Consider the following 21,868-nt stretch of genomic DNA (forward strand, 5'->3'; position numbering starts at 1 on the left):
CTATCGGCGCGAGCGCCAGGGGGCGCGGCCAGGCGGGGCCGAGCTGGATGAGGGGCCGGTACCACGCCCGCCGTGGATGCGGATTGTCGTGCCTAGGAAGCGACCTATAGGAAACGGCGGGAACACCAACAGCAGCGGTACGATCGGCACCAACAACCCAGGAGGACGTCGGCTTAGAGACGCCGCCAACGGTCCGGGACTGCTGGGTGCCGTGGCTCGGGACGGCGACGGCAGCGACCGCGAGTCGTCTGTCGTGTCAGGTGCGCCGGGTGTCCCAGGTGCAGCGTCTGCTGCCACACCAACGGCGACCAGCAGCGCCAGCGCCGGTGCCACGCCAAAAGGCAGAAGTGCCGTCGGCTACCGCCTGAGCGACCTCTACAACCAGGAGACGTTGGACGACTGGAACAGCAAGTACAACGCCAACGACCCGCACGTGCTCGTCAAAGCCCACAAGGCAGAGACCACCAAGGGCTTGTCAGCCGTCGGACGACAGGCGGCCTGGAGTCCTGAGGGCGAGTGGTGTGTGGTTGTGGGCAGCAACAGCCGCGTGATGATCCTGCAGCGGTGGGCGAACAGCGACCCCAGCCACCCTGTCGATGAGGCCGAGTAGGCCGTGGATTGTGTTATGAACTACGTGACGGCCCGGGATGATAAGAGTAAAGGATGCAGCAACGATTCTACGTTTTATTTCTCAAGAACAAAACAGCATGGAATACCATAGTTTTATTTTTAATCGTTTCCAAGCAACTAAGCGCCATTGGGTATCAAATTATGCAGAAGGGACAAAGGGAGGGAAAAAAAGAAAGGAAAAATCCGAAAAGGTATCATGGAAGCCTCCGACACGCTGTTACTGACTCCGAAAAGGCAGGGAACTAAAGGTCGGCCTGTTCATACCATGGCCTACCGTGTCGTCGTCGTCCTCTTCGCTGCTGCTATGGTGGCCATGGACGTCGCCTCCGCCTCGCGCCAGACTTTGAATGTACGCATCCACCACCGTATCCGGCACACCTCCACGCTTGTGCTGCCGCCCGGACTGCACATCTCGGTCCACTTCGAGCAGCCGCGCAAAGCGAGCACGCGCACGCGACTGTTCTTGGGCACGGACGCGCTCGCCCTCTTGCGTCTCCGGCTGCGTTCGTGGCGGCGTTACAATGGCCAGGTCGCCCATATAGAGCGCCACCATGCCGCGCAGCCGCAGCATTTCTGGACTTGTGGCATACGGCGGGCCGGCCATGATGGCATCCATGCGGCGGGCCAGGTCGCGGAGCTGCTCGAGAGCGGCATGCCGGACGTCTTCGCGCGCCAGCCGGTCGGGATGGTTGCGCCGACGGCGACGCCTGTGGCCATCGCTGTCGTTGCTGTTTGCGTCTGGACTGTCGCTGTCATGGCTGGCGTCCGCGTCCGAGTCCGACGTCGAATGCGAAGCGTCTTCAGAGCTGCTGCCATCCTCGCCGTCGCCGTGCGCCGCCCTTTCTCTCGTCTCTCTCGTCTTCCGTCTCTGCTTCGCCTTGGCATCCAGGCGCTCATTCGCCAGCTGCACCTCTGTGTGGATGTTGTACAGCTCGGTGCCAGCCAGTGCCGGCCAAAACGTCAGCGCGTTCACAGACCGTGGAAACAGCCGGTTGTAAGGGTGCTGCTGGATCAAGTCCTCGTAGAAAGCACGAACACGCGGCATATTGGCCGCTGAGCCCCAGCGACGAGGACGTCCCTTGTCGCCTTCGTCTTCGCCCTCGTCTTCGCCCTCCCGCATGAGAAGCTCGGCGCCCATGGCCCACATATCGTTCTTGCGCAGATCCACGCGCCGGCCCTTGACGTCTGTGCGCAAAAGCAGCCCAAATGCGCGCTTGGCCCGAGCCAGCCCAATCGGCGCCGCCAGCTGGCCTGCTTCGCCCGTGGCCGTCGACACGCCCGGCAGCGTGCCGTGCGCGGCCTCCTGCAGTCCCCGCTGCACGATTGTCGCCAGCACGCCCACGTTGTGGTCGTAGGCACGCTGCATGCGGAGTGCATTGCGGCGGCGGCGGGCCTCACGACGACGGAGCCGGCGCTGCTTGACGGCAAGGCGTGCTGCGTTTTCAGCTGGATCGCCGCCGCCGCCGCCGCCGCCGCCACCGTCGTCGTCGTCCTCTGTCGTGTCGTACAGGCCCGCATCGGAATGGATGGAACCGTTTTCGTTTTCAGTGTCATTGTCCGAGTCTGTGTCATTGTCGTCCTCGTCGTTGCTGCCGTCACCGTCAAACCCGAATCCAGATCCAAACCCATGCTTGTCTTTGTCCCCCTTGGCATCGTCCACTGCGTCGCCACCGACACCATCTGGCAGCGGCCGGTGGGGGAAACCTTCGACATAGTCGGACGGCAGACGATCTGAGTGGGTCAGGCCGGCGACGACGAGCTGTCGCCGCGCAGACGGGCCGTAGCTGTGCGGATCAATGGCATCGCGCGGCAGATGGGAGACGACACTGGACGCCACCGACGCCGACCGGACTGAGCGCTTGCGCTTTCGAATGTTGGTGAGCGTGGGTGGCTCAATATACGACATTGCGAGGTTGATGGTCTTGGGGCAGTGAAAAAGCCATTACAAGAAGGTTGGAAGTGTTAGGTTGGAAGTAAATGTGCTTCTATGTACAGTTGTAAAGGTTTTGGTGAAGTGAGTGTTGGAGGCCCCACTCTAAATTGTGTGGTTGGTTTGCAGCGTACGTTGTACGGTCTAGCATTCACAGCATTTAGAACCAACGATTATTCGTCTACGTAATCTTCAAGAACACGCAGATAGTTGTTCCTCTTGATATGCTGTAAATGTTTGATTGGAAAATCACAAAATATATACACAGCCTCCTCTGTAGTTGTACACCAGTCACCCTCTCAGCGCTCTTTTTTTGTCCTTGGACTCGACTCGTCGTTTGGATGCATCTGTAGTAATGGAGTACTTCCTTGCCGGCCGTGCAGCAGGTTCCAGGCCTGAGTCGTGAATTTTGCCTTCTTATGTTCTTCTTCGGATATATCTCGCGCCATTTCGCTCGTCTCACCCCTTGTCCGGGCCCGGCAAAGCCGTCCTCTATGACTTGCGCTCAAAGTACTTCCACTGACCCTCGGCGGGCTTCTCCTCTAGGCTCTCCCAGCTGATTTGTTAGCAGGCGTCCATAAAACAGGCACACAGAATTCCCACGTCGGCACCTTGCAATACTTACACCTTGGCCTTGATCATCACGTCAACGAGTCTGGCCTCGCCTTCAGCGACGTGGATGACCTCCTCGATCAGGCCGGCGCCGATCTTGGCCTCAACTTCCTCGATCCTAGAAAGATTTTGGTTAGCATGCCGTTCCATTTGTTTCTTGTTTCTTGTTTCTTTCCCTCTCCTTCCCTCCTACGATACGTACTGATCCGCCGTCAGCTGCGGCTCTGGCTCCCACGTCACCGACGAGACCTCCTCGAGCGATTGCCGCGACGCCGACAGCGCCTGGTCCGCACGCTCCTCCAGCGTGCGCACGCCCTCGCGCTCGGCACCCTCATTCTGCTCGCCGTCCCACTCCTTGAGCCGCTGGTCCACGGCGTCCGGCACGTCCTGGATGATAAAGGTGCGGCCGTTCTTCTCCACGCGCCACGTCGCCTCGCCGTCCACGCCCAGCTTCGCCACGCTGCCAAAGTGCTCCGGGTTCTCCGCCACCGTCTTCTGTGCCCGTGCCAGCCACGCGTCGTAGCCCTCGGGCTTCACGGACTGCACAATCGCCATCCGGTGCTTGGTGATGGCCTCGACCGACTGCCGGTACACCGACTGCTCCGGCGCCGCCTTCAGCTTGTCGAGTGTCGTCGAGTACAGGAACAGAAGCGTCGACCGCGGCGTGTCGTGCGTGTAGAGGCCTGCGAGACCCGTCTGGGCGCCGTTCTGGAGATACCGGCCCGGCTTGACGCCGGCCAGCAGGCGGAGGGATGTGCGCATTATGGGGCGGGGGCGGGCGTGGAAAAGGAAAACGAGGGGAGAAAAAAGGACGCTCGATGTTCTCGTCTGCGCTTCGTCGAATCGGGTGTCCGCTGCAGCGATCCAATTGACCTCGTGTCGGCTCGGGGAAATGCGTGGTCGTTCGGTCGACTGGGGGAGGATTTTAAGCTCAATTGTGGCCGCGGGCGCAGAAAACGGCAGAGCAAGCGGAAAGAATTGGCGTTTTCGTAATTCCTGTCACGTGGTTGGCTGTTTCCAGTGGATGATGACTAATCGTTCCACTTGGGAACAACCTCACCTCACTTCTCTCCACTCACTCACTTTCTATCGACCAAAACGCCGGCAGGCCCTCTTTGAGGAACGCCAGAAGTTTACAATTAATGGTGATGCTATGCAAACCCTCTATGATGACAAAATAGCACAAAGTCAATCACACGCTTTTCCCACCGCCCCCTACCGCCCCCTAGTCCAGCTTGATACTCCGGATCAGTCCCGTGCTGATACCCGTGCGCTCGCCCTGGTAGTTGTCGCGGTCGACGGGCTTGTAGACGGCGCGCATGCTGGCCAGCTGCTTCTTCTTCTTCTCAAACTTGACGCGCTTCTTGACACGCGGGTTGTTCTTCTTCTCCTTGAGCGTCTTGTGGCTCAGGCCCTTGTTCTTCTCAATCTCCCACGTCAGCTGCCGCCGGCCGTCTTGGTCGAGCGACGTCTCAGGCAGGATGCGGTCGAGCTTGCCGGCCTCCATGGCTGCCTTGCGCGCCGCCTTGACGCCCATCTTTGCCTCGTGCGCCTTGACGATGCTGTTGTAGTACGCCAGGCTGGTCTCCTTGTCGGCCTCGTTGTCGTCTTCGTTGTCGCCGCCGTCGCTGCTTTCGTCGCTGCCGCCAAGCTCCTCGCCGGGCTGGATCGGCGCCTGGCCGCGTTTCGCCGCTACGGCCTCGAGACGTGCCTGGCGGTCACGGAAGCGCTCACGGTAGGGAATGTCGGCGTCGCCGCCGGCCTGTCCGCTGGCGCCCGCGCGCAGGTTTGACTTTTGCATGATCTGCGACGTGTAGTAGCCGAGCGATTTCTTGCGCTTCAGCTTCTCCTCGGCCGTCCGCGCATCCAGGGCCTCCTCCTCGCCCAGGTCCGAGAGGCCATCGTTGCTGTCGTCGTCGCCGCCGCGTGGTGCCGCGGCAGAAGCCTTCTTCGCCTTCTTGGGCTTCTTGTTCAGCAGCTCCGACAGGTCGGCCATGGACGCCTCGAGTTCCCGTGACGCGGCAGTGGTCCTGCTCTGCTTCTTCTTGGCCTTGTCGGCCTTGTCCGTCTTGTCCGTCTTGTCCGTCTTTCCCATCTTGCTGGGTTTGGCCTTCTTCTTGGTCTTGTCGACCGTCGCCTCAGCTGCTGCTGCCCGCTCTTGCGCCGCCTTCTCTTCAATCGCTCTCTCCACGGCCAGCGCCGCCGCCGCCGCCGCCGCCGCCGCCTTCCTGGCCTTGGCTGCCCGCCGCGCCTGCAGATTCTTGACGCGCTCCCACGTCGCGCGCGTGTCGACCAGGTACTGCATGACCTCGTGGTCGTGCAGCTCGTCGGCGTCCATGATGTAGCGGCTGCCGCTCGGGTTGTCGCGTGAGGGAGACATGAACAGCGAGAGGTACATGCAGATGGTGGCCACATAGCACGACAGCGCACGGAACTGCACCACCTCAAGCGACTCGCTGGGCTTGCCTTCGGCCAGCGCCTTGTACTCGTGCATCAGCGGCTCCAGCTCGACAAAGTCGTCGCACAGCGGGTCAAACTCGGGGTAGTAGTCTTTGAGGAACTTGGCCTTTTCCTCGGGCGTCATGGAGTCGATCTCCTCCTTGTTGGTCTTGGTTGTCAGCGTCACCGTGTGGCCGTCACCGGCTGCTGCTGCTGCTGCTGCGGTTGCGACAGCGCCCGGTGTTGTATCCGTCTTCTTCTCGGTCCATTCGTCCATGTCGAAAAAGTCCGACGCCTTCATCCGCGACAGCTGCTTCTTCTGCAACCGCCGTGCCTCGGCCTCCTCCTCCAGCGCATTGGCCTCGGTCTCAATTGTCTCGCCGTCGTAGTACTCCTCCTTGGAGGTACCCCACCAGCCCTGGTCGCCATCCTCGTCGTCGCCGGTCTTTTTCGATCTGCCGTTATCGTCGTCGTCATCGCCGTCGTCACCACGTCGTGCAGCCGCCGCCGCCGCCGCCGCCGCCGCCTTTGCCTTCTTGGCTGCGGCCTTCTTGGCCTTCGTCTTCTGCTTCCGGCGATCGCTCGCGTCCTGCTGGAACGCTTCGTTCTCCGAGTCGTCCGAGTCCTGGCCGAGCACCTCGTCGTCCGACAGCTCTAAGAAATCGTCTTCCTGCTGCTCCCGCCGTTGGCGCTTGGTGCCTTGCTCGTCGCCCAGCAGAATCTTATCCTTGTCGAGAAAGTACTCCTCTTGCTCGTCGGCAATGTCTTCGTATGTCGTGATGGGCCCGAGCCGAGCATCTTTCGCGTCGTAGTCGCGGGGCCCTGAAGGTGCCTCGACCACACGACTGGCCTTTCTCTTCTTTGCCATTGTGCAGTGGTGGGCTGTGAGAGGTAAGGGGGAGGGAAGGTCGGGAGGGGAAAAGCGTTTCGGCGGTAGACGTTGAAGTAACCAGCGTAGACGCAGGCCCTGCGTAAAAGATGAGATTTTGCTGGGACGATGTCCCTACTAGGCGCAAGTAACTTTTTCTGCCAGATAAGAAAATTATTCGCCTTATCGGCTAGACCCATAAAAATGGGTGCCGTTTGACAGCTTAGGTGATCCTGTCAGCTGATCCTCACTGGCAACAAAACATGGGCTCAGGGGATACAGTCTTAGCAGTCGAGCGACCCTCAATTTAGCGCATTGCCAGCTAAACAGGTCCTAAACTGCACTGTAGTCGCCCCTACTTACAGCACCATCGTCGCAAGTAATCTGATATGGAATCATTTGCGGATCGACTACACAAACACGCGTCCAAGATGCTGCTAGGGTAGGCAATGTCCTTGGGCCTCAATTACTATGGAGGAAGTCTCAACCAAATGTGAGACTGGGTACTCGCATTTTGAAGCCGTATTTCTCACCCATTCCGTGCACTTTTGGCCAGCGATATTGTCACTGGAGCTCTGGCGGTCCCACTTTTAATTACACAGAACGTTCCTTCCAGTTAGCGAACCTGCCACTGCTCCTGCCTGCCAGCGGCATTGGGGGCTTATCAGGGGCCTGCAATGTTTGTCCTGGAAATATAGAGAACGCTCACTTCTACCCCTTTGTCCTTACTATCCCGTTTAGAGAACAACGACTGACGGAGACGCAACTCGGACATGCCCAGCTCACTTGCTCTCACATCTGCAGGCATTGTCGGAGCTTCTGCCTTGGCCGCTACAACCATGGGCCTTTTCGGAGGAAACCAGATGCCGGTCGACGGCAAGGTGCGTTTTTGTTTCGCAAACGAGACGACATGACTCTGGCTGACATGTCTTTTTTTCCTCAGACCGTCCTGATCACCGGCGCCTCTGAGGGCATGGGCCGTTCGGCTGCCCGTCTGCTGGCCGCTCAGGGCGCCAACGTCATTGTTGTGGCCCGGAACGTCGAGCGCCTGACCGAGACCGTGGCCGAGATCAAGGTAGGTCCCCGTGGGTGATGGATGATGATGGATGACGGAGAATCCAAATCCACGCATCCTACCGTTATAATGCCCCCATGCTCACCGTATGCCACAAGGCCGCTGCCAGATCCAGCGCCCAGCGCTTCCACTACATCTCGGCCGACGTCGCCGTGCCCAACTACGCGCCGGCCGTCATCCGGGACGCTCTGGCCTGGAACGAGGACAAGCCCATTGACATTGTGTGGTGCGTCGCCGGCATGTCCACGCCGATGCTGTGGGCCGAGGAGACCCCCGAGGTCGCCGTTGGCGCCGGCCGCCGCGCCATGGACGTCAACTACTGGGGCGCCGCCGAGATGGCCCACGCCATCCTGCGCGAGTGGCTGCGGCCCGCGGCCGGGCCCTACAAGGAGCCGCGCCACCTCATCTTCACAGCGTCCGTGCTCGCGCTGTACCCCGTCGCCGGCTATGCGACCTACACGCCGACCAAGTGGGCGCTGCGCGGCCTCGCCGACACGCTGACGCAGGAGGTCATGCTGTACGAGCAGACCAACCCGGTGCGCGTGTCCATTGTGTTCCCCGGCACGATTCTGAGCCCCGGCTTTGCGCGCGAGACCCAGACAAAGCCCGACGTGACGATCCACCTGGAAAAGGACGACCCGCAGTTCACGCCGGATGAGGTGGCCGCTAGGGCCATCAAGGGCCTGCAGCGCGGCGACCACTTTGTGACGGTGTCGATGCTGGGCGATGTGATGCGCTGGGGCGTGCTGGGTGGCGCGCCGCGCAACGGGCTCCTGGACATGCTGGGCGCGTACCTCATGGCGCTCATTATGCCCTTGATTTTGTGGTGGTTCCACGGCGAGATCAAGTCGTGGGGCAAGAAGAACGGCCACCCGGCGACCTACAAGAAGAAGATATAGGCCTGGGTGGTGTGGCGTGACGTCTTTTGCTATAGCAACATTTTCTTTTCATCGTAATTACTAGCGGCTCTGCAATACTGCATAAAAACGAGGACACAGCACGGCGTGTCCATAAGAAAAAGGAGCAAACCCTTTTTCCTGGCGTACAATGCGAAACCAAAATCTCAAATGTCTCTTATATGCATGAGTATATATACAAAGTATGCCCTCCTCCGCCTTACACACCCTTCCACTTGCCAAACTGCAGCCACCTACGGTACAGGTCCTTGAAGAGTGCTCTTCCGCTGGCATCGACGGCGTCGTTGAGCAGTCGTCGCGTCCCGTCGGGGGTGATGGCCAGCACCGAGAACAGGCCCGGCTCGAGCGCCTCGCGCACGCTACGTGACAGAACGGCGCCGTCGATTTGCAGCTTGATGTACGTCATCAGCACAAGGTACATGTGCTGGCCGGCCGAGCGTTTTGCCGCATCCGTCGCAGAGTGCAGTGGCGCCGCCGGTATGCCTGTACTGCCTTTACGCGACGTCATCATGGTCACCGCCGCCGTCGACGGCTCGCAAATCAGCTCCAACAGACGGGAAAAGCGCTTGGCCTGCGCTGCCCAGGACACGGCGACACTGTTTTTCGCGCTGTTCCAGCTGCTGCTGGTGCTGGTGCTGGTGCTGGTGCTGTGGCCGGACTTGTGTTTTAGCTCATCTTGGTGACCGGCCGCCAGGCGGGCCAACAGTGCCTGCAGAGTGCCGACTAGCAGATGAAACCGGCCCTCCAGCCGGACACGGTGGCGCTTGAGGACGGCCTCGACGAGCTGGCACGCACCGTCGAACGCAACAATCGACGCCCGCACCATGTCGTTGTTGCCGAGAGCAATGCCCGCACGCTTCAGGCCCACGACAGACGCCGCGGCACCCAGTGTCGCATCGACGTTCCACTGGCCCATGGCACCGGCGGCCTTGTCGTCCATCAGCAGCGTGCGGATGGTCTGGGCGACGAGTTTGCACTCGGTGACACTGCTGGCGCGTGGCAGTCTCTGGGCCAGCTTGCTGTGGACGACACCAAAATAGAAGCCATCAGGGGTCTTTGCTGTGGCGGCGCCAGGAGTCTCAAAGAGGCGGACGAGCAGGTACTGAATCGCGAGGAGTTGGCCGATAGTCGACGAAGACGAAGACGAAAACGACGACGTCTCGCGATCCTCCTTCGTGTCCAGGGCGTCGATCAGTTCTGCCGTGTAGGACAGCAGCGATGCTTGGTCGTAGTCTGCCGTCTCGCCGGCGAGGTAGTCCCGGATCAGGTCGCCATCGAGCAGGACCGATGCAGCTGTAACAGCGGCAGTCGTGTTGGCAGCAACCGAGGCAGCCTCGCCATTGTCGCCGCCCAAGAAGAGGCCCTGAAAGCGGACGTCACGAGCTGGCCGGCTCTCTTGACCACGAGTATACCGCGCAATGAATGCCTTCCACTTCCAGCCAATCTTCTGGTGGTTGGCGCACAGCGCATCTGCCGTTTTCGTGGCCTTCTTGATGAGGGAGCTGAACTTCTTAAGCTCGACAAGCTCCGCCTGGATGTCGCCAGCCATGGCGGCGTCAAAAGTGAGCAGCAGCTGCAGAGGCAGATGGCTGGCTTGGTTGGTGGCATCGACTGTCCCCGTCATAGCCACGTCCTCGTCTTTGCTCTCCAGCTGGTTGAGAAGCTGCTTGACGACAATCGATGCGAGCTGCTCCTTCGTCTTTTGTAGCTGTGCGGATCCATCCGCCACAACGTCCTTGAGGGCCACCAGCTTAGCACCGTACAGAACGAGCTGCAGATTGGTGGGGATCGCTTTGGAAATGGCGCAGTCGTCTTTGCATGCCGGCGATTTTATAACAGCCCTGGCCACCTGCCGAAAGCGGTCGTAGACCCCAAGAGCCGACGCGACATCCACGTTCTCCACGGTAGCGGCAACAGTCTCGCCGAAGTAGACAAGACGGTCAAATATGATCTCGCCAAAGGCTCGTTCGTGCGTGACTTTGGTCAGGAGGTCGAGGGCTAGGACGATCTCCTCCACGGTCCAGGACACAGCTGGTTTCCTGGATGGCGGCCGTAAAGGCAGCAAGGTGGCCACAATACGTTCTCGCTGGGACCGAGAGAGAAGGTGAGACGGGGTTTGCAACAAGGTGAGGGTAGTTTCTTTCAGGCCAGGGCTACGCTTGCCAGCGGCCTCTTCGAGACGCTTGACCTGGGCCTCGGTGATGTTGCTCGTGACCTTCTGGTTCTGCAGATTTGTGACATTGTTGTAGACCAGTGTTGAGAGCGCGTTGGCGGCTAGTGTTGTATCGTTTTGTACGGGCAGGCCCGTCTGCCATGCCAGCAGAGCATCGAGGAAGGCAGACGACTCGTCACTGCTCTTGACCATTTCACTGGGATAAATAGTTAGCATCTATAACGATGGGTGGTGAGAGGCACCATCCAAGGGCCCCTACTACCCGCAAAAAAAAAAAAAAAAAAAAAAAAAACGTAAACTCAATAAATCGTGAAGAGCCACAGAGCATCCACGTCAAATAAGTCGCCACAGCGGCCGTCTTTGTGTCGAATGAACCGCCAAACGACTCGGCAACCCCGTTGACAGCCGTCGTCTGGCGTCCAACCTCCTGTAGAAGCTCCACCCGGCTCTGGCTATCTTTCACCAGAGCCGACAGCTCCTCCTTGAAAGGAGTGAAAAAAGCCCACGTCATCTCACGGGCCGCCTGCTCGCTCTTGTCGCCGAACTTGACAGCCATCCACAGCGAAAAGCTGCATACAAGCGCCTCGAACTTGTCCTCGGTCAGCACAGATGCACTCTTGTTTTTGCTGCTACTGGCCGCAAGGCTCTTCAAGGATGCCTTGACGGCTGTCCAGATGCGCTCGGCATCCGAGAATCCCACCCAGGCGAGAGTCCGGCGCACCAGGCGCCACTGGATGGCAAGAATCTCAGGTGGCAGCGTGGATGAGGACGAGGACAGTTCGAGGCTCAGGATGGTATCAAGCATCTTGGTATGAACTGCGTCTTCAAACTCTTCGCTACGGATGCCGGCACTGAGGGCATCAAAGATGACAAGGCGAGCCACCGCCTCTGCAGTCGCCGTGTCCTTACCTCCACCGCTGCTAGACGAATTCTCGACCTCAGCAATCGCTGACAACAGCTGCTCCTTGGACAGGGCGGTTTGCACGGTGTCGGCCACCGCCGCCCGAAGGTCCTTGGCCAGCCAGGCGTTCTGTACCGGTGGTGCCGTGCCGTTGGCGAGGCACAGAGAAATGATGCCGGCTTGCCAACGTGTGACGAACCCGGAAAGGTTGCGGCTTCCGGCAAAGCCTCGGGCCAGCGAGATCAGGAAAGCGGAGGCGAACTGTGCGTCGGCTGCCGACTGCGGCGCGGTCGACGGCGTGCTCAGCTGCTCGAGAGCGGCGTTGAGCAGGCTGGCGCCCTTGTCAGCCAGGAGGAACGCGTCGGCATCGCAGCGTGCAATGGATGCCAGTAGCCTCCAATCGGTGGTTGGTGCCGATTTCGGTAGGTCGTTTTGAAGTGCACATTTCTGGCACACCTGCTGAAGACTGTCGATAGACGGTGCCATGCTGTGTTGTGCGGCCATGTCGAGCAGGCCAGCCAGTGCTGTGTTCTTGCGCTCAGCAGACAGGATACTGGCCATAAGCGGCTCCCGGATCGTCTCAAAGACGGTCTGCAGCCAGAGTTCGTTGTCCTTGCTGCTCGTGCCGCTCCCGGCCAGGAGGCGCGGTGCGTTAAGCGCCAAGTACAAAAAAGTGGTGGCCCGCACGATGTAATCGTTAGCGTCGGTCTTCGCGGCGGAGTTGGACGTCGCAATCGATAAAGCGTTGACGTCCTTCAGGTTCACGAACAACGACCGAGCCGTGAGCACAAGGTTGTTTGTGAAGAAGCGCAAAAGGCCGGCAGTCCAGCGACGCTGCAATGCAGGGTCCAGAAGGTGCGCAGATCTGGTAGTGGTAGTGGTAGTGGACGGCACAACATCAAGCAGACGGCCAAGCAGACTGAGGCCATCAAGCGACAACCGGCCTGCGACGTCAAAAGCGTCGTTGGGGCCCTGTAGACGCAGCTCCCATAGTGTCGAGAAGGTAGAAATCCACGAGGCCTGGCCATCGATGGGTGTTGATGTACTCGGCTTGCTGTCGTCGCCAGAGTCCCAACCGCCAACATCAACTCCTTCTTCAGTCGTCAGAGCCAGCCTGCATATCTTCAAAAGAGGTTCGAGCAGGGCGTTGGCGTCGGACGCCGGCACGTTGAAAAAGGACTTGATGTGCTCAGCTCCCATGTGATCGTACGGCGACAAAATGGAGGCAGACGAGGAGGCGCTCGCAGCCGTGCTGTCGTGGCCATCGTCCAGACGAGTCAGAAGAACACGCAGGGCCTCGAACAGAGCGCCAGCCGAGACGACGCAATTCTGCAGCTCTCGCAGCGAGGCCAGGTCGAACCGGGCGTCCTGTGACCGTTTCCGCTTGAGGGAGCTTTGGGCCGACGAAGACAGTGCTGCATTCGGTGTCGCCAGATCCTTTGCAGTCTGCTGCAGGACAGAAACAAAACGGCGGTCGGCGAGCGACTTGGCCAGCGAGAAGAGCGGGATGCGGCCAAAGATGCACGCCAGGATGCGCCATGTGAGGGGCCACCGACGCAGGGTCTCGGTCTCGGGGCTGACGGGGCCGGAGCTTGACGAGTGCATGTTCTTGAGAAGCCACCGGAGGGCAACCTCTTCGGAGGCATGGAAGCGGCCGGCGGCGGATGTGGATGCGGATGTGGCAGCCAAGGCGTCCCAGAGACGCTGCAGCTTGGAGACCACTGTCTCGGGGCCGCCCTGGTCCAACGACCGGGCAGCTTTGAGGAGAGCCTCCTCAGCCATGGCAGCTGTTCAGCAGAACGAAAGAGTCGTCGAGGTGAAGGGCGAGAGGTGGAGGCGAGCGAACCGTAAGACTATCACGACTCTATTCCGTGCGGGAACGGTGCTGGCAAGGCACCAATTCGCTCTTGGCAAGCTAACAACAGCAGCTTTGGCCAAGCTGCAGGTTGCGTGACGTCGTGATCGTGGTGCCGTGTGGACTGACGATGTTGTTTGGCCAAAATATGAAAGGGGGCGTTTACTATGTTGTGCTTCCTCTCTCCATGCGTCTCTACGCAGTGGCTCGCATCGCTCCTTCTGATAGCAGAAAAAAAGTTATGCCAAAGGAATTCTGCCGGTTTTGGTCCTGCAGCGGCGACGAAGGTAGTACCTGCACTTTGTTTCACCGCCTTTGGACCGAGGCGAGCTTTCGCATCTTTGTACTTCGTACTTCGTACCTTCCTCCCCTATGGGTCCCATTCCTTCCCTGCAAAAAACTTGTTAGCCGGTTTAGTCCGCGTCTGCGCGGAAAACACGAAATCGCCTGCCCGTTCGCTGCGCTAATAGTTTCGCTGTGTCGCAAACAGCTCCAGCACTCTGTTCTCGTCACGTTTGTCTCCATTGGAACATCCGTTTGATCTTTGCCCTCAGCCCTTTTCATCCATCGCAGCCTCCATCACACCACCTACGTCCATCGACATCCATTTCTAACAGCGACTGCATCAACGTTTGTCTGCCCATTGAATTGGTTATGCTGAAAGCTTGCTGGCGGATTGCTGACCTGTTTTGCTTTGTCCAGCGCATCGTCTCCGTTCATGACATTGAACTGACCCCGGCTTCCGGCTACCTCGACTACCTTAAAGACTCCTCCCTTCCTCTCTTCCTCCCCTTTACACACCATGTCCGACGCATCGGCTCCGGCACCATCACAGCGGGTGGTCGCGCGCCCCGTCAGCGAGGCGCTTCTGAATGAGAAGGTGGGATGCCCATGAGCTCCGTGCGGGAGTTTCTCTGTCTGTAAACTCCCTACTAACTGACAGCAGTGGGACCACTGCCTGTCCAACCTGGTGATCAAGTCGGGCCTCGGCCTGGGTTTCGGCGTGGTGTTCTCGGTGCTGCTGTTCAAGCGGCGAGCGTGGCCGGCCGTCGTGGGCCTCGGCTTTGGCGCGGGCCGGGCGTACGAGGAGTGCAACTGGACGCTGAAGCAGGCGGCCAAGGACATCCGGACGCAGGCGTAAGGATTTACGAGAGGCTTTGCTTAACCCGGAGCTGGGGCAGAGAGCAGCTCTGCATGTAAAACAGCGAGACGAAAAGTAGTGCCGGTATGATGAGGGGAGAGAGGATGTCACACCCTTTCTCTTTCGGACGCCGCTCACTTTTCTCGATTGTACAAGCCCACCGCGTACCTTTGTATCACCCATTTAATAACTTTGTTACATTTTATTTGTCTTATCTAGCTATACAGGAGACGGACGGAACAGAATAGAAGGCACCCGTTTACATATATACGAAGGAACAGATTCATGAAAACGAGATCTATGTAAACAATATAACTACATGTTGCAAAAGCGCCTGACCGCGGGGCCGATCCAGCGCATGACAGCCTTAGAACCCCGGCTTTTGTCCTGGACGTTATCCACAATTGTGTCCAAGGAGATATCCCAAAAGAAATAGGGAAAACAGATAGAAAAAGATTGCCAGGATATAAAAATGGCGCACGCCCAATAACACCACGTAGCGACCCAACAGCGCTTACCCGCGCCCACACCGCAGGCAAGCTCACATGATCGTACAGCAGTTCTTGAGCAACCGCGGCAAGCACTTGACCACGGCCTGCTCGATCTGCTGCTCCATCTGGTCGTTGTTGTTGTTGTTGCTGTTGTAGTTCTGGTGCTGGTTCTGGTGGTGCTGCTGGTAGTGCGGTTGCTGCTGCTGCTGGTACGGGTACTGGTTGCCGTGCGCCGCGCCGGCGTAGCTGTTCTGAGGCTGGCTCGGGTAGCCGCCGCCGCCACCACCACCACCATGGTAGCCGCCCAGGTGGCCCGACGGCTGCGGCGGCAGCGGCGGCGCGCCGTTGACGGCACCGCCCTGCAGGTTCACGTAGATGCGGCCCTCGTTCGGCTCGGTGGCATACTGCAGGCCGAGCTCGCGGCACAGCTGCTCGACGGCCGGCTTGATCTTCTGGATGTGGTTGACGCTGTGGTTGCCACGGCCGACAATGACGTGCAGGTGGTTCTGGCCCTGGGACTGGGCAGCCCGGATGCGGTCCGTCAGGATGCGCTCGGCCTCTTCGACAAACTGGCCGTGCAGGTCAATGGTGTCGGCGGCGACGCGGCCGACGGCGTTGTTCTCCCGAAAAATGTAGTCGGACGCCTGGCGGTTGTACATGTCCATCTGCGCGGCGTGCTTCTTGCCCTCTTCCGACAGGGCCTTGGCGCCGGCGCCGTCGCCCTTTTGGTAGGCTTGGTGGGAGCGGTCCATGCAGGACGAGCGCTTGCCTGCCTCCTTGCGGGCGAGGTCGCGGAGACGGTCATACTCGGCCTCGGCGTCGTTGCCGGCGCTGTGGTTGAATGCTGACTCGTTAGCAAGAGGTGCAAGGCTGCGAGAGAGCGAGAGTTAAAGAGAGCAATTGGGGGCGAGACGTACACCGCTCGCCGAGATGGGTCATGTGAATGGCAGAGGAAGCCATGGCGAAGTCGGAGTGCAGGAAGGCTTCACGGGGTGAGCTGTGGTGCGCGGGGCGAGGGAAGGCGGCGCGTCAAGTTGCGACAAGCAGGTGCGATGGACACTGAGAGGATGAGGTCAGAGCCAGAGTCGCCAAGCGGGAAGTTGCGACCGTAGGGTAGCACACACAAAGCCAGGAGGAAGGCGCGGTTCGGGGCGAGGAAGTTGCGAGGCGGGCACGAGGCTCGAGGAAGGAAGACAGGTTGAGGCGGCAGAAAAAAATTGTGGTGAAGCCGCGTTGCTTTTAGTGAGGAAGGTACGATCTGTCGCCAAAGCGCCAGTCCGATCTACGGGGGCATCAACAAACGACGCACAGTCGTTAGTTCATTTTCGTTTGCGCGCCGGTTTGCGAAATCCTTTTTGCAGTTCCTGTGAGACTAAGTGGATATTTACAGACGAGGTACGGTTGGTTGCTTTGAGCGCCCAATGGCAGTTTGCACCAGCATACAGCCACTGTGATTTAGTGGCCGATGGGCGATGCGACGAGCAGAAGAAGAAGCAACGAAAACGGGAAATTGGGCTAGGCAAGCTGAAAAGCGCGAGTGTAAGTGGGAAATGCCGGTGTCAGGAGAATGAGATGAAAGGTGCAAAAGATACCGAGTAATACAGAAGATGATTGAAAAACACTAGCGCAGCGCCGAAACCAAATCAAGTTGGTGCTCCGTGTCGCCGAAAAGAGAAGGATCGGCGGCAAGTATCGAAAAGGCAGCCGCACCAGGCTGGCGTACCTGCCGCTGGAGTGGCCATAGCATATACATTGTATGTTGTGTTACGATGCAAATCGACCACCGAGATGCACATGAAATAATACGACGTATGCATATATATATTTGGATATGGGGCCTGGGAGCACACGATGCGTTCTGATTATACGTCAGTGGCTGCTCTGTGCACCACGGCGGTCCCACGACGGTGGTGTGGGAGGACAGGCTGGGAGGACAAATGTAGAGACAACAAAACTGACACCAGAAAAGAGCTGGAAAGCCGCAGAAGAAGCAGCCGACGAACAGCATCGGCGGACAACATCCAATGGACACCAATACTCTCTAACACGAAAGGTGGATGGCTGCACAAGGCGGATGTCGTTGTCGGCGAGGCTCTCCCCGTCCAAGTCTCAGCCATTGGTGGCAAGGGATGGTGGTATTTGCATCTTGATACGGCGTACGACTATGGACGACTGTGGGTGACCGGGTATCCCGCCTCGAAGCGGGAGAAGACGAAAGAAGAAAAGAAGCAAAGATAAACATAAGAACAGAGTAGCATAGGACGAAGCAGGTGAAATGTGACAATGAAATATGACAATATGCGGGCAGCCGCTTCCCGAGTTGCCCAAAGCCGGCCAGGGCGGAAGTGTTCTGCAGCAGAACTTTGGTTGCGGGTGGCATCCAGAGTACGTCGTAGGCCATGCATATTGCGGGTGAAAACCAGTCATGTTTATTTCATTTTGGCTGCCCTGGGTTGGGAAGGTTCGTGGCGTCGTGATCGTGGTGTCAATGTCCAAGGCTGTGAGAAAAACTCCAGAGAGTGCAAGATAGTGCAAACAAGGGAGACAGTGGCAGTGTCTATTTCTCTGTTCGAAGTTTGTTCGAATAACAGATACAACCCTGACAATAGCAAAACGACAAGACGCAAGGAGCATCGTGAGGAAGGGGAAAGGAAGGCCTGTCAGGGGCATGCCGTTCTTCATTCTTCCAGGACTGTTCACCTCACGTCCAAGGATCCTTCCTCCATATTCAGGAACCACAGAAACTGCCCCAGGCATGCAATTCAGGACAGGCACAGGCTAACAAACTGCACTGACCAGGCACAATTTGATCCCGATTCACTGATTCTTCGGCATGTGCCTGTTAGATGCGACGTCGACGCACTCCCAGAGATACGCCGTAATAACGGGGGCTATAAAGTGCATAAGACTGTCCACATTGTCGTTTTCTCTGCAATCTGATGAGTCGCTGTGAGTTTTATGACCATGCCACTTTTGTGTTGAAGGCTTGCACCCGTTTTCTGGAGAGCCTTCACCTTCAGCCTTCACCTCGTACATGTGGCACAGTTCCAATTTCCAAGCATGCCCCCACCGCATCGTACTTGGCGCGCACAAAACACATTTCGTTTTTGACCAGGATCAAGAAACGTGATGCATCAGTCCGTCATGCCAGAAGAGGCATAGGATCCATGAGGTTGGCAGTTTATGCCCTGTGTAAGAGGCAAGGGAGCACTCTCAACGCCAAGATGAACTCCACCCAAAGCGTGCGGAGAGCACCCCTTTCCAATCGTGGGCTTCTTTGCCTCTGTTCTGTGGGTTTACTCCGCCACGACGTCCAGCGATGAGGAAACTAACCGACTGTGGTCCCAATATCAGAGGCTTGCTGTTTCGTGACAAGACAATACAAATGGGGTGAGAGGTAGCGCCGTGAAGCATAAGAACTTTGGGGAAGCAAGGGGTGGATTTCTTCTTCCCTTCGTCTTTCAAAATTCAGCGTTTAAAGAAATAACAGACAAGCTACCGGTCCAGCCCGGCCGTTCGGGGCGGATTGGGTGCTGGGTCCGGAAGTTGAACTATAAGAAGGGGGGACAACGGTGGCAGAAGAAGAAGAAAAACTGACTTTGTCCACGGAGTGGGTTCGCTGGCCACATGGCCATGGCCGGGGATTTCGTTAGATTTGAGGCCCTCGCTCATCCCGCTAGGCAAAGATGCATTTCGCTTGGAGTCCCGCTGGTGTCCGCAATGTGCCGACGTTGGCATTGCCCTCTTGGAATAGTGTGCTGTGCTGAGCTGTGTCACAGTGTCACAGGGCATTCCTGATCTTGAAGAATACGACGTAGGTCCTTGCGCATCCTTTGGAACCATCCGTCTTGTCATTTGGTCATCTCATCATCTCGTCATCTCATATCTTAACCGGTCGTTTTTCACTGCTCGGGAAAGATGATCACGTCGGGATCCGCATTGAACCTGGCTGTGTGACGGGCGGAGAAATATGACAAAAGAGACGTGCGACGAGACAAGGGGGGAAAGAAGTAAAGAAAGGGTCGCCTCTTTTCATGAGGCTTATACAAAAGTACTGTCCGAGGGAAGAATTCCAAACAGGATGGATTCTCTACAGAGCCGGACCAGTCAACCGCAGGAATGGGCGCGCCCATTCGATATCCAGAATAATAGTGGAAACTCTTAATTCGTACTCAGTTTTAATACGGAGTAGACGTTCGCTGTCCTGCAAGGCCGAGAGATTGTCTGCAGTCTCCAGAAATAAGGCCCGCACTGCGGCTAAAACAGGCTGTTTCAACCAAGAGGGTGTGGTGGCAGCAGCGCTGCCAATAGAAGGACAGGAGTAGGAGGAACTCTGTATTATGCGCAGCAGCGTGTGGAGGCCGGGTGCCGAAGAGGTGAGATATAATGGAGTAAGAACAAGAAGATTGCAAAAGAAAACACAATGCCGCTGGGAAAGTCAGTGACTGATGTTCAGGGGAAAGGCGATGTTCGACCGCATCCCAAATAGCACCTCCAGCCCGGTTGGTAGCAACATGACCAGACGGGAGGAGACGAGGCGATGATATGAAACTAGCGGACAAGAGTGGGAGATACGTCGCAAGGTGTACGACATACGACATATAGCTGTGCCAAGGGATTCGTTCGTCGGCCACCGTCTGCGGCCCGGTTTGGGTGGGCATATAGGATGCGTCGTCGCCAGTGTACAGTATCGGCCGTCTTGATAGTTGTCGTCAATGAATCGCCATCAATGCACCGTCGACGCCCTCGTCTCATTATGGACTGTTTAACGGAAATTCGGCTGTCGCATCAAACAATGTTTCTGTTCGTCCACCATGCGTCCACTTGACTGCAGCGAAGGCGAGATGTCGTCTGGGGCCCGGCAGAGTTGTCTCGATGTCCTCTTCATGCTTTAAGGTACTTTGAAAACTGCGGCATACTCCGGAAATAGTACGCTGGTTCGCTGCGCTTGTTCGATGCGCTGGGTGCATACCCCTGTATTGTCTCACAATATTGCCGAGAGACCAGTGCTCGAACAGCTCGAAAAACGGCCAGCGCGAGACATTTCAAACCCAAATGGGCAACGATGTCGACAGGATAAGCCAAGAAGGCGACCAGAAGAGATGCCAGAAGAGGTGAGGAAGGGTAAAAGACGCACAACAGACAAACAGGAAAGCCGCGAGGGCACGCACCTCGGTGGAGCCTTTGTCTTGGTTGTTTCTCTTGACAGCCAACAAGCGAGACGAAGTATAGAAATAGCGTGCGAGACAAGGCTCTCCCTATTGTGGGTTCTGGGCCTTCGTTCGCGTCGTCTCTTTCTGCTTTTCAGCTTTTGAAGTTTTCAGCGGATTTAGGGAGCGGCAGGCATTTGCTTCTTTGGCATCAACACTCGTCGTTCAGCACTCACCGCTGCCAGCCGCATCTGGGCTCCTGTCGCCGCCTTGCCTCATTTGTCGTTTTCGATGTCGATACTTTTCCATACCTCGCGCCCCCGCATCATTCCCTCCTTCCTCCTGCTCAAACATACCCCATTATCCGGTCTCCGTATTGCCTTTTTTTGTTTCGATCGACAGTCGCCCGCTTGCCTTTTCTTGGTCCTCTGTGCGGCTGGATGAGCGGCCAGGCGGCTTGTGCGCAAAAACAAAGTGGGAGAATATGGAATAATCGGGACACCAAGACGGCAACAAATGGCCAAACTGGGCACCCGCGACCCCAAATAGAGACAAGAGCCGCTGAGCCGTCACGAAAGCAAGATGTGCCGCCCCCAAGCACAGGTCATGCCGCCGGGTGCAACGGACACCTTTTTCACCTCCTCGTCATGCTGTGAACGATTACCAATTGGGAACTGAAGTGTCGTGAGAAAAGTGCTTGCGAGCCAACCAGGTGTCGATTGGCCGTCGAGCAGGCTCCGTGTGTGCCTTTTGTTCCTGTTGCTGTTCTATTCCGTTCTGTGCTATGTTTTGGTGTGTCTTGGAGTCCATCAAAAGGTCAGAGCGTCGGGACACCCTGCGCAAGTCACGTCGCCTCCTGTCGCTCTTTCCGGCCGCTATGTCTTTTGCTTCTTGCCTTCTTCTGGTCTCTCTTTGGTCGCCCGGTTGCTACTTCCATTCTCAGTCTGCGTTCGTCTACATCCTGCCGTACAAGCGCATTGTTCTGGCCATTAATGCTCCCGTCCTCCAGAATTTCCAGATTCGCTCGTCGTTTTTGTCCTTTGCTCTTTCCTTTTTTTTTTCTTTTTTTCTACCACCCGCGGCCAAATGTACATGCATGCTCGTGCTACGCTTCACAGCCTGCCACACGTCTTCTCCCATCGATTGCCGGCTGGGGGCGGCCTGACTTCCTGGGTAATATTCCCCCTGATCTTTCGTTTCGCCTAGTGCCGAGCCTGTGCATGCATTGATTTTGCTGCTCTTTTCCTCACAGGGCCTGTCCATCTCTAAAATAGCGGCCCTAGGGTATGGAGCAAGGATCCACTTGCTCCTTCTGGCCCTGGCTAAGTATCTCGCGCTAGACCCCTGCTCCCAGGACAGAAAGAGCCAATCACAAAACGGCCCGTTAAGGACAGAACATCGAAGGGTTCGTCGTCAGATCAATGAATACTACGAAATACTTACTACTACAGAACACACGTACGCCCATCAAAACTCCTGATCTCTGTATGTTCATTGTGACGAGAATAAGGAGCTCGAAAGAACGGCAGGCACCTCGCAGGCCTAGGTGTAATCCCGCCCCTTTGCACCTTCCACTCGCTCATCCTTCTATCCACCTAAAATTTAGCGCATTAGAGTCTTGTCGCATTGTGCTGCTGCCCTGACTGGCCATGTCGAGCCTTCCGTCCCCCCCCCCCCCCCTTCCCC

The 21,868-nt window shown here is 57.7% G+C and overlaps 7 protein-coding genes across 7 annotated transcripts; 2 read left to right on the forward strand and 5 right to left on the reverse strand.

Annotated features, from left to right (window-relative positions):
* On the reverse strand, positions 1-2,536 carry SPBR_00219 (uncharacterized protein; the record flags this gene model as incomplete). The annotated part of the gene is made up of 2 exons (XM_040758538.1): positions 1-357; positions 905-2,536. The coding sequence occupies 2 exons, from the start codon at positions 2,534-2,536 to the stop codon at positions 1-3; spliced, it is 1,989 nt and encodes a 662-aa protein (XP_040618336.1).
* Positions 2,537-3,052: 516 nt separating this feature from the next.
* On the reverse strand, positions 3,053-3,934 carry SPBR_00916 (NADH dehydrogenase (ubiquinone) 1 alpha subcomplex 5; the record flags this gene model as incomplete). The annotated part of the gene is made up of 3 exons (XM_040759235.1): positions 3,053-3,116; positions 3,186-3,290; positions 3,375-3,934. The coding sequence occupies 3 exons, from the start codon at positions 3,932-3,934 to the stop codon at positions 3,053-3,055; spliced, it is 729 nt and encodes a 242-aa protein (XP_040618337.1).
* A 463-nt stretch (positions 3,935-4,397) lies between these two features.
* SPBR_00328 (sas10 utp3 family protein) lies at positions 4,398-6,479 on the reverse strand (the record flags this gene model as incomplete). Its single annotated transcript, XM_040758647.1, has 1 exon — positions 4,398-6,479. The coding sequence occupies one exon, from the start codon at positions 6,477-6,479 to the stop codon at positions 4,398-4,400; it is 2,082 nt and encodes a 693-aa protein (XP_040618338.1).
* An 839-nt stretch (positions 6,480-7,318) lies between these two features.
* SPBR_00758 (3-ketosphinganine reductase) lies at positions 7,319-8,453 on the forward strand (the record flags this gene model as incomplete). Its single annotated transcript, XM_040759077.1, has 3 exons — positions 7,319-7,360; positions 7,423-7,554; positions 7,653-8,453. The coding sequence occupies 3 exons, from the start codon at positions 7,319-7,321 to the stop codon at positions 8,451-8,453; spliced, it is 975 nt and encodes a 324-aa protein (XP_040618339.1).
* Positions 8,454-8,670: 217 nt separating this feature from the next.
* SPBR_00041 (uncharacterized protein) lies at positions 8,671-13,327 on the reverse strand (the record flags this gene model as incomplete). The annotated part of the gene is made up of 2 exons (XM_040758362.1): positions 8,671-10,840; positions 10,977-13,327. 2 exons carry the CDS (start codon positions 13,325-13,327, stop codon positions 8,671-8,673), a joined length of 4,521 nt encoding a protein of 1,506 aa, XP_040618340.1.
* Positions 13,328-14,202: 875 nt separating this feature from the next.
* On the forward strand, positions 14,203-14,541 carry SPBR_01131 (uncharacterized protein; the record flags this gene model as incomplete). The annotated part of the gene is made up of 2 exons (XM_040759449.1): positions 14,203-14,280; positions 14,344-14,541. 2 exons carry the CDS (start codon positions 14,203-14,205, stop codon positions 14,539-14,541), a joined length of 276 nt encoding a protein of 91 aa, XP_040618341.1.
* Positions 14,542-15,082: 541 nt separating this feature from the next.
* Positions 15,083-15,992, reverse strand: SPBR_00906 (Smr domain protein; the record flags this gene model as incomplete). Its single annotated transcript, XM_040759225.1, has 2 exons — positions 15,083-15,876; positions 15,950-15,992. The coding sequence occupies 2 exons, from the start codon at positions 15,990-15,992 to the stop codon at positions 15,083-15,085; spliced, it is 837 nt and encodes a 278-aa protein (XP_040618342.1).
* Positions 15,993-21,868: the final 5,876 nt, after the last annotated feature.

Source organism: Sporothrix brasiliensis, assembly GCF_000820605.1.
Source record: "Sporothrix brasiliensis 5110 chromosome Unknown Cont19, whole genome shotgun sequence".
Taxonomy (NCBI): domain Eukaryota; kingdom Fungi; phylum Ascomycota; class Sordariomycetes; order Ophiostomatales; family Ophiostomataceae; genus Sporothrix; species Sporothrix brasiliensis.